At 44.0% G+C, this 12,433-nt stretch overlaps 1 protein-coding gene and 1 long non-coding RNA gene across 9 annotated transcripts in view; one reads left to right on the forward strand and one right to left on the reverse strand.

The window, feature by feature from the left end:
• The window catches only part of LOC309887916 (scaffold attachment factor B1-like), a gene marked incomplete at its 3' end in the record, with an annotated part of 16,319 nt that extends 8,907 nt beyond the window's left edge, over window positions 1–7,412 (forward strand). For 4 of the 8 annotated variants that reach the window (XM_082779963.1, XM_082779959.1, XM_082779964.1 and 1 more), the window contains 10 exons: window positions 709–848; window positions 1,563–1,651; window positions 2,174–2,310; window positions 2,951–3,244; window positions 4,073–4,210; window positions 4,987–5,026; window positions 5,833–5,954; window positions 6,674–6,786; window positions 6,989–7,055; window positions 7,273–7,412. In XM_082779963.1, the coding sequence (XP_082636089.1) occupies window positions 709–848; window positions 1,563–1,651; window positions 2,174–2,310; window positions 2,951–3,244; window positions 4,073–4,210; window positions 4,987–5,026; window positions 5,833–5,954; window positions 6,674–6,786; window positions 6,989–7,055; window positions 7,273–7,399 (1,267 nt within the window). The remainder of the gene's footprint in view (window positions 1–708; window positions 849–1,562; window positions 1,652–2,173; window positions 2,311–2,950; window positions 3,245–4,072; window positions 4,211–4,986; window positions 5,027–5,832; window positions 5,955–6,673; window positions 6,787–6,988; window positions 7,056–7,272) is intronic. The other 4 variants (XM_082779960.1, XR_014319103.1, XM_082779961.1 and 1 more) reach the window with 4 other exon arrangements.
• A 515-nt stretch (window positions 7,413–7,927) lies between these two features.
• LOC309887918 lies at window positions 7,928–10,535 on the reverse strand. Its single transcript, XR_014319106.1, has 4 exons — window positions 10,345–10,535; window positions 9,706–9,780; window positions 8,174–8,355; window positions 7,928–8,064 (listed from the first exon to the last, which is right to left on the reverse strand). It is a non-coding gene; the product is annotated as an uncharacterized lncRNA (long non-coding RNA).
• Between the last annotated feature and the right edge of the window lie 1,898 nt (window positions 10,536–12,433).

Consider the following 12,433-nt stretch of genomic DNA (forward strand, 5'->3'; position numbering starts at 1 on the left):
AATACAAAGCTTTTCAGGTTTTATTATCAAAATTTGTCAGTTACATGAGGAGATGGTTTATTTTTACATTAACCAGTATTTTTTATCAGAACTGTTAATCCCATAATCTGATTCTTACTTGGCCTGTTCTTTTAACTGACAAATCTTTCTAGTAACTTGTCCATATTTTTGATGGACTGTTTGTAGTAAGCAATGTTTCAATATTTGTTTTTCAAGTGCTTTGGCTTTTTTGAAAGAGGCATTTTGCTTTACTACACATTTTCTCATAAAACTATAAAAGACTGGGTAAAAGAAATGCTTTGGCAGACTGCTTTGTATCAGGTGCTAAAGGTATCTGTTCCACTGTTTCAAAAAAAAAAAAAAAAAAAAAAAAGAGGGGATCAACCTATACCTGGGTGGGCCCTCTTCTCCCTGTTCTAAGTGTGAATGTTACTTATAGGCAGAACAGGAGGCCTTTACTTCTGGCACTCAAATGCCAAATACTCAGATCATCTGTAGTTTCTTTCTTCTAGACAGCTTTAGCGTAGTATTGTTTGCTAGTCTTAAACATACGTACAAGTATGCATTGACATACTGCAAATGCTCAGCAGCATGAAAGACACTGGACTATGTTTTTGAGTGTTTTTTCTTTTATGTGATTGACTTGATCAGTAAGAATGGTTATGTAGCACTTGTTAGAATTTCTATTAAAGCAAAGTTTGTCTGTAGGTCTGTAGGTATTAAAAAGGAGGAGAAGACTGACAAAAAAGATGATGCTAAGAAATCAGAAAAAGACGGAAAAGATGAAGGAAAAGAGAAAGATGATCAGAAAGCTGGACCCTCAGATCGATCACGGGCAAGCAAATCAGGTAATTCTAGTGGTTCTTCAGAAATACATTCAAAGATACTTGTTTTATTTTTAAAGAAAAGAAGTTGATAAAAGCTTCATCACAGTTGCTTATACTGTATTTCACATACAAAAAAGTTTCCTTAATTGGCTAACAAGCATTAAAACATTGAGAACTGTGGCTGGTCAGAAAACTTCCAACTTTTGCATGATTCATAATTTAGTAAAAAGAATGAAATGGACTTTGCAATACTTTGTTTTCCTGATTGACAAAAAAAGCCATGCCAGAAAATACCTTAGAACTTTTTTTTTTTTTTTATTCCAACTTTGAATGCTTGTAGCTTAGCAACACAGTTTTCGTTAGTGGGCCTTAAAAGATGCATATCGTAATCCGTGAATTTTATGGAACCGTCACTGGGTTTAGAGCTGATGCAGTGTCCGCTCCCCTAGCTCCTGAAAGCATGTATTTTGCAGACCTAAGAACAAACTTAAATTTGCTTTCTTCTAACTGCCATCCCAGGTAGAAAGTGCTACTTAAAAGTTTACTGCCCACACCCCCAACTTAGCAAAATGTCAGTAAACTATATAAATCATAAATATGTTATTCCATAGGACATTCAAGAACCTCAGTAAAATAACTCTTTACTACTTCATATCATAATGGTTTTAAACTATTGCAAGAGTTCTTAAATGTCTTGAGTATTATTTATTCCTTGGGCATATTTTTGTTTTCTAGCAAGTCGAGGAACTGAAAGGACTGTGGTAATGGATAAATCCAAAGGAGAGCCAGTTATCAGTGTGAAAACTTCTGCATCAAAAGAGAGGGTAAGTACAGCTTTCAGAGAAGTATTTTTATAATAATAGGTGTAAACCAACGTTATATGCAAATAATTTTTTTTTGCCTTGCGTATTGGGAACAGCTATCTTTTAATTGCATTTTACAAAATGTTAAGATGATGATGTGAAAGTAAATACTTGAATCTCACCACTTTATAGTCAGTTGCTGCTGTTGTAGTTGAGGTAGTAGAAATGTAATTTGTAAGTGAAATTAATATATTTCAACCAGTATGGTGACCAGTGACCTTTAAAGTGGTATATTATTTCTCACCAGTGCAAGTCAGATCTTGTGCCTCTAATATCTCTATATATTTAAACTCTTTAGAGGTTCTAGCCAAATTCTGGGTGCTTCTCCCTGACTTTTCTGTGGAATTTCAATATTATTTACCTTTGGGAAGGTGTGAGAGCCTGTTTTGTTCAAGTTGGCATAAGGTGGGTGTTTTGCATAGGAAATGTAGCTACAAGGGCTCTAAAAGCGTTTGGCTAATGCACTGTTTTGATTTAACTCAGAGTACGAAAAGCCAGGATCGTAAATCTGAGAGCAAAGAGAAACAAGATATTTTATCGTTTGATAAAATCAAAGAACAGCGAGAACGTGAACGTCAGAGACAGAGAGAGAGAGAAATCAGAGAAACAGAGAGGCGACGGTGAGTTTTTCACTTCTCTAAACTTTGAATGGCATTTACTTGTACCTCTCATAACCATGTTTTTTGAACAGGCTTCAACATAAGTTGTGTGCTGGACCTTCCACATTTGTATGTCAGATGAATTTGATGTTAAACTATTGCTAGAACAGATGCAATGCCAAATTATGAAGGTTTTTATTACTGAAACCGGTTGTCTCTAAGTCTGTGCATCTAAGGAGACTCTAGTTGAATAACAACTTCTATAGGTACTTTCAGGTCTGTTATTCTACTCAGTCGGAAGTGATTTTTCATATAGGGGTGTTTTCCCTGAAAGTTTGTAACTACTTTCTAAATACTTCCTCAGTTCTGCATTAGGACATGCTTATGAAAGCTTTTTCCGTCTTACTTAGAGTAGCTACTCTGTTACTTATGCAGAATCTTTACACTTACTACTTTTTTTTTTTTCTAACCTATATGGACGAATTTTTTGTTTAGGTGGCTGTGATTTAGTTGAGTATACACCATTTGTGTTTAAGCAGCTAGTGGGAAGAATATAACTTTTTTTTTTTTAAAGGCAAACAAATAAAAACACCCAAAACAAGCAATAAAGCCTAGACTCAAGATAATTGACTGAAAACAAAATATCTGCTCTTTTAATTAGAGAGAGAGAGAGGCGAGAACGAGAACAACGGCTTCAAGCCATTCATGAACGGGATGAAAGACAGAGGCTCCAGAGAGAGCGGGAAAGACTTGAATTTCAACGACAGCGTCTTGACAGGGAACGATTGGAGAGGGAGAGATTGGAGAGAGAAAGAATGCACATAGAGCAGGAAAGAAGGAGAGAACAGGAACGAATCCAGCGAGAGAGGGAAGAGCTGCGACGTCAGCAGGAACAGCTACGCTATGAACAAGAACGGCGATCTGCAATGAGAAGGCCATATGATCCTGATGGCAGGTAATAGTAACTAGGAAGAGATCCTGAAGTTTTTGGCCACATCCATTTACAGATACATAGGCTTTAGAATACTCTAATTTGAAAATACTTTTGCTGTAACTGTCATTGGGGTTCACAGCTGAAAGCTTTCTATTTTGTTGCTGTTAACAGATCAATATTGATCTTTAGAAAAAGTAAATGTCGTACTTAAGTACCTGTAAGCACAATGTTATTATAGCAGATTTGAAAGAATTGGGAACTATTTTTCAAAGACGAGTGACTGAGAATAGAAATCCTTCACTTAAATGGGTATAGAATGTGATGGAACAGTCTCAGGTTGTGCCAAGAGAGGCTTAGATGAGACATAAGGAAAAATTTCTTCATGGAGGGGGGTGGTCAGGTATTGGAACAGGTTGCCAGGGAAGTAAGTGGTGGAGTCCCCATCCCTGGAGGTATTTTAAGAGGCATGTAGACGTAACACTAAGGGACACGGCTTAGTTATGGGACTTGGTAGTTCAGGTGGATGATTAGACTTTTGAAGGTCTTTTCCAGCTTGGGTTATTCTGTATTTCTAAACTCTAAAACAGGGATGCCAGCAGGAAAAGGTACTTCTTAGACTCCTCTCATGTCCAGCTGTGCTGAGGTTACACTTTTTGTATGGTGTTCATGCAACTAGCTTTCTTTCTGAAACTGAAATGTGATGTCAGTTTAACAGTTCAGAGTTTTTAATTATAAATCAAAAATAACTTTTTGAATAATTTAATTGAATGAGGTTTGATCTCAAGATCTTGTTCAAGAGAGCAAGAAAGGAAGACTGCTTTGAGACTTCTTTTGTGTATTTTCTTTCAGGCGAGATGATCCTTACTGGCCAGAGGCAAAGCGAATGGCAATGGATGATAGGTACCACTCTGAATTTGGTCGTCAGGACCGCTTCCATGACTTTGACCACAGGGATCGTGGCCGATACCAAGATCATTCTTTGGACAGGTCAGTAAGGAGGTGGCTCTTCTTTCCGTACTTTTATGGAAGTTAGGTGTCTTTTCCTGGCTTACTAATGGCTTGAACAGTGCTAAAAACAAATGAGCCTTTTGCATTTCTTGTGTCTAAGTTTATACATGCTTGCAATTCTGTCTCCCTCACTTAATATATATCAAAAAAGGTTGCTTAAATACTAGAAGCTAATTTGTGTTGTAGTCTGCAGTGGTGCTGAGGGAGATCCTGTAACTTCTATCAAGATGGATGGAAATCTGATTTGTGAATCCATTAGTCAAAGATTTAGCAGTTTCCTTTGCTTTAAAACTTTCCCTGCTTTCATCTTCACAGCCTAGCTTACACTGACTTTACTTCCACAGACTACAAAAATGCTTTCTGCATAGTGCTGTTGACACTTCTGGTTTATTCTCAAAGAAGCTTTGGCAAGAACTGTTTCACTTTGCTTTTGCTTGTAACTCATTTCTGATGCTGGTTGGTTCGCTCTATATTATTCCTTGGTTCAAGGCCTGGCACAGTGTTCTTCCCTCAGGTTCCTGACCGTGTCTCAGTGACACCTTGCTTACTAATATTACTGTAAGCGTTACTGTGATGTCTCTGTATGCTAGGTTGTTGAAACAAAAAATCATTTAAATATCTTACAGCCAAACAAGTATCGGTGTTCTCAGTTTTAAAGCCTAACAAAGATAAATTTCCACATGCTACTTCATACAAACACCAGAACATACGATTGCTATGTTGATTTGACTGAAATTTCTCTTATTTTCTTCAAGAAGAGAAGGTTCGCGAGGGATACCAGATCGAGATGGGCAGGTGGGTCATATCCAAACAATCACTTCAGTTTAAAAAACAAAGTAGTCCCAAAGCAGAAGCAGCACAATGTGCGTGATACCCATTTCTTAAATGGAATTGCCACTAGAATTAAACAGTATGTGTTCAGTCAGTAACTGACTTAATCTAGTAATGTGCTAACATAAGTCACTAGGGCATTTAGCCATAGTTGAGGAAAAAATCTTGAGTGATTAGAGCTGCAGTATGGTGTTTCTTCAGACCAGAATATGATATGTGGTGATAGAAGTTCTCTGTTTAACAGTCATAGGTGACTGCAGTATGTAAAGAGGTAAATGCTGTAGTAATGTGTCCATAGTTGGCAAGGATTCCCTTCTCTGATGTGTATCTAAACAATATGTAGAAAATAAGCGATGCCATGATGCAACAAGAAGACTATAAAAAGGACAAGTGTGGACACTGTTATCACAGAGGTATACTAAAACTTTCCTTCCTTCCTCTCTTCAGAAATGAGGCAGGCATTCTAGTAAAGGGAAAAGAAAACGTGTAGCCAGAATGTAAGCCTTAAAAAACAAAACAACAGAGAGCACCAGCACAACCAAATACAAAGCTTTCACCTACCAACAATTGGAGTAGAATATGTGCTGTGAAACGAAATTAGTGCCTCAGGTGAACTGTACCTAGTAGCAACTATGGAAACAGTGAAGCATGAGACAGCTGTTTTTATTTTCTGGCACATAAAACTGCAACCTCTGAGAAGCTGAAATTTTGATACCATAAATGAAACCTGTATCAATTCTTAGCAGAACTCTGTACCATTTGCTTTCCAGCACTACCCAGATGAACGCCATGGAGGGCCAGACCGTCATTCGCGGGACTCCCGGGATAGTTGGGGTGGCTATGGGTCTGACAGAAGAATGAATGAAGGGAGAGGGATACCTCCACAAACCCGGTTAGTGCATAAGAAATAAGGGAAGCAATTTACTGAATCTTAATTCTAATTCTCAGTAAACCTTTGAAGGGGGTGACAGTGGAAGCAGTTTCCCAAGTGTGAATACTTTCTCCAGGTAGCTTCTTCAAATATCTATTCTTGTCTGAATAAGCAAGGAATTTAGTGAGTGAAGAGGTACTGTTCAGGTAGCTCAGTTGGTAACTGGTTCTCTTGTAAATTTCCTTCTCTACAGATAAGATTGAGTCCTATGCTAGATGGTCCAATAGTGCCCACAAAAATTGCATTTGTGACTAACACGTTTTAAGGGAATTGATTTTCTTTCCTGCAGTAGTGGGGGACTGAGACTGTTCTTAGTGGTCTTCAAATCAGTGAGTCGTCAAGCTAGGTGTATTTCAGATGCATAACGTTCAGTTCTACATAAATACACCAGATAGAGGAATAGTGGCTGATGAATTGCTCCCTGTGTAAGTGCTTTAGTATATTGTGATGCTAAGTATGTTTGTAGATTGAAAAAAGATGGGCTTTGTGTGGAGGATGTTGTTCAGCAAGTTTCTCATTGTTTGAGTTTGAACAGTTCTTACTGCAATGATTGGGTGGATATAGATACAGCTTGACTAATGCCTTAATACGCTCTTTTATGGGATATGGTATTTGGCCTTACCCTATGCTGTTAAATTGATAAGGGACACACCTAGAAGACTTTCTTTTATTTTTTTAAGAGATGGACGTGACTGGGGAGATCATGGTCGAAAGTTAGAGGGGCATCAAGATCGTTCATGGCAGGGAAATGTGGATGGAGGAATGATGGGACGGGATCATGAGAGATGGCAAGGTACACTTGCTGCTTACCAGTGTGATTGTGGTTTTTCTATGAATTACTGCTTCTGAACTTCTAGTGGTAGTTAAAATTCCTACGGAGCTTTAACAACATTGGCAAGAAAGCAAATACAATTCTGGAAACAAAATGTTGCTTTTTTAATAGGAAAACATGAATACCTCCTTCCCCCCCCCCCTTTTTTTTTTTTTTTAATTAGGTGGTGATAGAAGCATGCCTGGTCAGTCAGGACCAGGCCATGTGATGAATCGAGGAGGGATACCAGGGTAAGAAGCTGTGTTTGGACTGCTTATGAATGTTTCACAGTAGCTGACATCTGAATAAAACACTAAATTCCTGTGTCAAAAATACAAAATAATACTTTCAGATTCTACCCAAGTATGGATTTGCAAGTAGAAAAAAAAAAACAAGCAAATGCTTTTTCTCAGATTTGTAGTAGTATTTAGTTGTGTCCAATTTTGAATTTGCCTGTTCTTGTTTTAGGCGTGGAGGCTTCACACAAGGTGGAAACCAGAGCCAGATAATGCAGAGTGGTGGAATACAAGGAGGTTTTGCAGGCCAGGAGAGAACAAACAGACTGACTGAAAGCCGTTTTACCCGCCGCTACTGAAAGCACTATAAATAATATATATTTATATATATATATATATAAATATATATATTTTTTTAATACAAGATGACAATGGTGGTGAATTCTATTGAGCAGGGTCACCTTGAATTTGTGATTACAAAAAGCAAGATTGCTGCCATATTGTAGCCAAATATATCAGCTGTTTATTTTGTTGTTGTGAATGTGTTCTTGGACAAGTATTAGTTAAAGTTTCTTTTAGTGAAACATTCCATTTTTCAAAAATAATAAAACCAGATTATGGCTAACAATTCCATCTTCCTGTAGTCTTCCTTGGTGGCGCACAGGATGAGGTGCCGTGCAGTCAGCTACTTCTGGGGAAATGGTGAGCAGCAGTGGGGGGAGAGTGTTGTCTGTAGGTTGGGAGAGGCAGTGGGGGGGACGTGGAGGGAGAACACTGCTACCAGAGTGCAGGGGGCTTCAAGGTTCCCCAGCTCTCATTACAGAGCGTCTTCAGTTGCCAAACCCTTATCAATTGTTTTTCACAGTCCATTTCTGCTTCAAGCTTACCACGACCTTTCCCTGCTGGAAAACCATCCCAAACAGTTTGAAGACTGAATGAAGCGGAGGAAAAGCATACCCTTCTGCCCATTTTAAACTGCACGTGATTGCTGTACTTTGTCTAGGAGGTTTTCCTCTCCCTGTTCCTGAAGCACAGAGTTGATGCTTGTCAGGAAGGCTTTTTACCATACATGTGCTTTCTCTTTATTTAAGGAAAAGGCGCTACTGATAATTACCCAGACAGTTGAGGCTTACCAGAGTGTAGAAGGCAACTCCACATCTCTACTGACTGTGCCAGCTGTGGCATGTCTTTGTTCCCTCGCAGATGTGGAAGCCATGCGATGGGAGCCTTGATGCTGTTCTTCAAGGGCCTCTCTCTCTGCTGTGGGGTCTAGCAACCTTGAGAAGGAAGCTTCTTAGGTGTAGGTGTGGTGTACCTGGGAAGAAGAGTGGAACAAGCAATGGAAGAATGTTGGTGTGTGTGTGTGCTGAAGAACAGCAGCTTGTGCTGTGGCTGGGTGCTGAAGGTCGCAGCCTACAGGTGGTTTCTAGCCCGGCTTCTAAGGGTGAGGACAGAGGTTGTGCACAGGGATGCTTGGTATTACCCGCAAGAGGAATCTGCCCAAATCAATAAATATAGTGAAGGGCTATTGCCAAAGGAAGGTAAGAAGTAGGCCTCGCTGTTTTTCTGCAGCCTTAGCTCTCCCTATTGCTTCCCTTCTGTCCAGCAAAAGGAGAATGTAACCTCTTTGCAAGCTGCACTGCATGGCTTTAAAGGTTAGGTTCTCCAGGGTCAAGGTTTTGAGTGTCCTAATTTTTTGGGTTAGGGTTTTGAAACTTTGGCAGAACTAGTTCCTTAATTTGTACTCGGCACAGACTCCGTGTCAACCATTCAACAGGGCCAAGTGCAAGGTCCTGCACCTGGGTGGGGGCAATCCCAAGCACAAGCACAGGCTGGGTGGAGAATGGATTCAGAGCAGCCGCAAGGAGAAGGACCTGGGAGTGTCAGTTGATGAGAAACTCAAAAAGAGCTGGCAATGTGCATTTGCAGCCCAGAAAGCCACCTATGTCCTGGGCTGCATCAAAAGTAGCATGACCAGCTGGTCAAGGGAGGTGATTCTCCCCCTCTTCTCCTCTCTCCTGAGACCACAGCTGGGGCCCTGCATTCAGCTCTGGGGCTCCCAGCACAGAAAGGACATGGACCTATTAGAGCGAGTCCAGAGGACATTCATGCGGATGGCCAGAGGGCTGGAACACCTATCTACAAAGACAGACTGAGGGAGTTGGGGCAGTTCAGCCTGGAGATGAGAAGGCTCTGAGCACACCTTCTAGTGACCTTCCAATACCTAAAGCGGGCCTACAGGAAAGCTGTGGAGGGACTCCTTGTCAAAGCGTGTAGTGATAGAACAAGGGGTAATGGCTTTAAGCTAAAAGATGATAGATTCAGACTAGATGTTAGAAAGAAGTTCTTTACTCAGAGGGTGGTGAGGCACTGGAACAGGCTGCCCAGAGGAGCTGTGGATGCCCCATCCCTAGAAGTGCTCAAGGCCAGGTTGGATGGAGCTTTGAGCAACCTGGTTTAGGGGAAGGTGTCCCTGGCCACGGCAAGGGGGTTAGAACTAGATGATGTTTAAGGTTCCTTCCAACCCAAACCATTCTGTGATTCTAATGCTTGATTCGAGTCTCACCACAGAGAGCATTAGAAATTGCAAACAGTAAGCAGGCTACGTTGCAAAGTACAAAGAAAATCAACTACTGAGAAATACAGTACAAGGGAAGAAACACACCTTTTCCAATTTGCGTAGTTTGCCAGTGGATAAAAACTCATCAATTTTCTCTGCTATTTTAGCACCAACTCCATCCTAAATATTGGGGGAGAAGGAAACACCAGTTAACCTCAAGATCACTTACAGCCAGGAAAAAAAGAAAGCCCCACAGGAAGAACTATGATGTCACCTAAACCACAACAAAACATTGGTCCATAAGGGAACAAGAGCATGCAGGGTTCCACACAAGCAGCACTTGTGCTGCACACAACACAGCACTTGGACGACGGCATTACTTATTCTAGACAAGGCTTTGACTTCTACTGCCCTCCACGTTGAGCAGAGCAGTAAAGCAACGAAGGGGAAACCTGCCACCACAGAAGCCCTCGGCACGCAGACAGCTGCAGGCCCCAGCTGGCTCTGTGAGAACCCCCCCCGGCAACCTCCCCTCACCGCGACACCGGCCCCCCGGCCCCCCTCGGGAGGCAGGGCGCGGACCCCTGCCAGCTCCTTGGCTTCGGCCCCGCTCCGGATCTCGCCGGGGTACCGGGCGGTGACGGACGCCGCCTTCCTGCGGAACAGCGCGGCTCAGGGCTCAGCGCCCAGCCCCGGCGGGGCCCTGCAGCCCAACGCACGGCGCGGGGGGGGGGGAGGCGGTACCTGTGGGCGTTGTACTTGTGGATGGCCCGGTTGCCGTTTCGCTCGTAGTTCGCCAGCTCTGCGGGGAGAAACGCGCTTGGAGCGGCCGAGGCGCGGCGCGGTCCCCCCAGCGCCCCCCCCCCCGTCAGCAGGTCCGAGATGCCCGGGTTGGGGCGCCCGGACGGGGCCTTCCGCCTGCTCATCGCGGGCGCCAGCACTTGCATGAGGCAACGGGCGGAAATGACGCGAAGGGGCTTCCGGCGGAGATGTCTATAAGCGAGACCGCATTCACGCGCACGCGCGGCAGAGGGCCTGAGCGCTGCCGGGAGATGTAGTTCTCGGACTCCGGACTTCCGGGAGGACATGTTGTGTACCCAGAGCATATCGGGAAATGGAGTTCCGAGACTCAGGACTTCCGGGAAGCCATGTTGAGTTCACAGTGCATGCCGGGAAATGTAGTTCGCGGACTCTGAACTTCTGGGAGGCCATGGTTGTTGCCCAGAGCATGCCGGGAGATGTAGTTCTAAGACTCTGAACTTCCGGGAGGACATGTTGGGTGCCCAGAGCATGCCGGGAGAGGTAGTTCTCGGACTCTGAACTTCCGGGAGGCAATGTTGGGTTCCCAGAGCATGCCGGGAGATGTAGTTCTCGGACTCTGAACTTCCGGGATGACATGTTGGGTGCCCAGAGCATGCCGGGAGATGTAGTTCTCGGACTCCGGACATCCGGGAGGCCATGTTTGTTGCCCAGAGGATGCCGGGAGATGTAGTTCTCGGACTCCGGACTTCCGGGAGGCCATGTTGGGTTCCCAGAGCATGCCGGGAGATGTAGTTCTCCGACTCTGAACTTCCGGGAGGCCATGTTTGTTGCCCAGAGCATGCCGGGAGAGGTAGTTCTCGGACTCTGGACTTCCGGGAGGCCATGTTTGTTGCCCAGAGCATGCCGGGAGAGGTAGATCTCGGACTCTGAACTTCCGGGAGGCCATGTTGGGTTCCCAGAGCATGCCGGGAGATGTAGTTCTCGGACTCTGAACTTCCGGGAGGCCATGTTGGGTGCCCAGAGCATGCCGGGAATGGTAGTTCTCGGACTCTGAACTTCCGGGATGACATGTTGGGTGCCCAGAGCATGCCGGGAGATGTAGTTCTCGGACTCTGAACTTCCGGGAGGCCATGTTTGTTGCCCAGAGCATGCCGGGAGAGGTAGTTCTCGGACTCCGGACTTCCGGGAGGCCATGTTGGGTTCCAAGAGCATGCCTAGAGATGTAGTTCTCGGACTCTGAACTTCCGGGAGGCCATGTTTGTTGCCCAGAGCATGCCGGGAGAGGTAGCTCTCGGACTCTGAACTTCCGGGAGGCCAAGTTGGGTGCCCAGAGCATGCCGGGAGATGTAGTTCTCGGACTCTGAACTTCCGCGAGGCCATTTTAGTTGCCCAGAGCATGCCGGGAGATGTAGTTCTCAGACTCCCGACTTCCGAGAGGCCATGTTGGGTGCCCAGAGCATGCCGGGAAATGTAGTTCTCGAACTATGGACTTCCGGGAGACCATGTTGGGTGCCCAGAGCTTACCGGGAAATGTAGTTCACGGGAACTAGGGTTAGGGTTAGGGTTAGGGTTAGGGTTAGGGTTAGGGTTAGGGTTAGGGTTAGGGTTAGGGTTAGGGTTAGGGTTAGGGTTAGGGTTAGGGTTAGGGTTAGGGTTAGGGTTAGGGTTAGGGTTAGGGTTAGGGTTAGGGTTAGGGTTAGGGTTAGGGTTAGGGTTAGGGTTAGGGTTAGGGTTAGGGTTAGGGTTAGGGTTAGGGTTAGGGTTAGGGTTAGGGTTAGGGTTAGGGTTAGGGTTAGGGTTAGGGTTAGGGTTAGGGTTAGGGTTAGGGTTAGGGTTAGGGTTAGGGTTAGGGTTAGGGTTAGGGTTAGGGTTAGGGTTAGGGTTAGGGTTAGGGTTAGGGTTAGGGTTAGGGTTAGGGTTAGGGTTAGGGTTAGGGTTAGGGTTAGGGTTAGGGTTAGGGTTAGGGTTAGGGTTAGGGTTAGGGTTAGGGTTAGGGTTAGGGTTAGGGTTAGGGTTAGGGTTAGGGTTAGGGTTAGGGTTAGGGTTAGGGTTAGGGTTAGGGTTAGGGTTA

This window comes from Aythya marila (genome assembly GCF_965140915.1).
Source record: "Aythya marila genome assembly, chromosome: 27".
In the NCBI taxonomy this organism is placed as follows: domain Eukaryota; kingdom Metazoa; phylum Chordata; class Aves; order Anseriformes; family Anatidae; genus Aythya; species Aythya marila.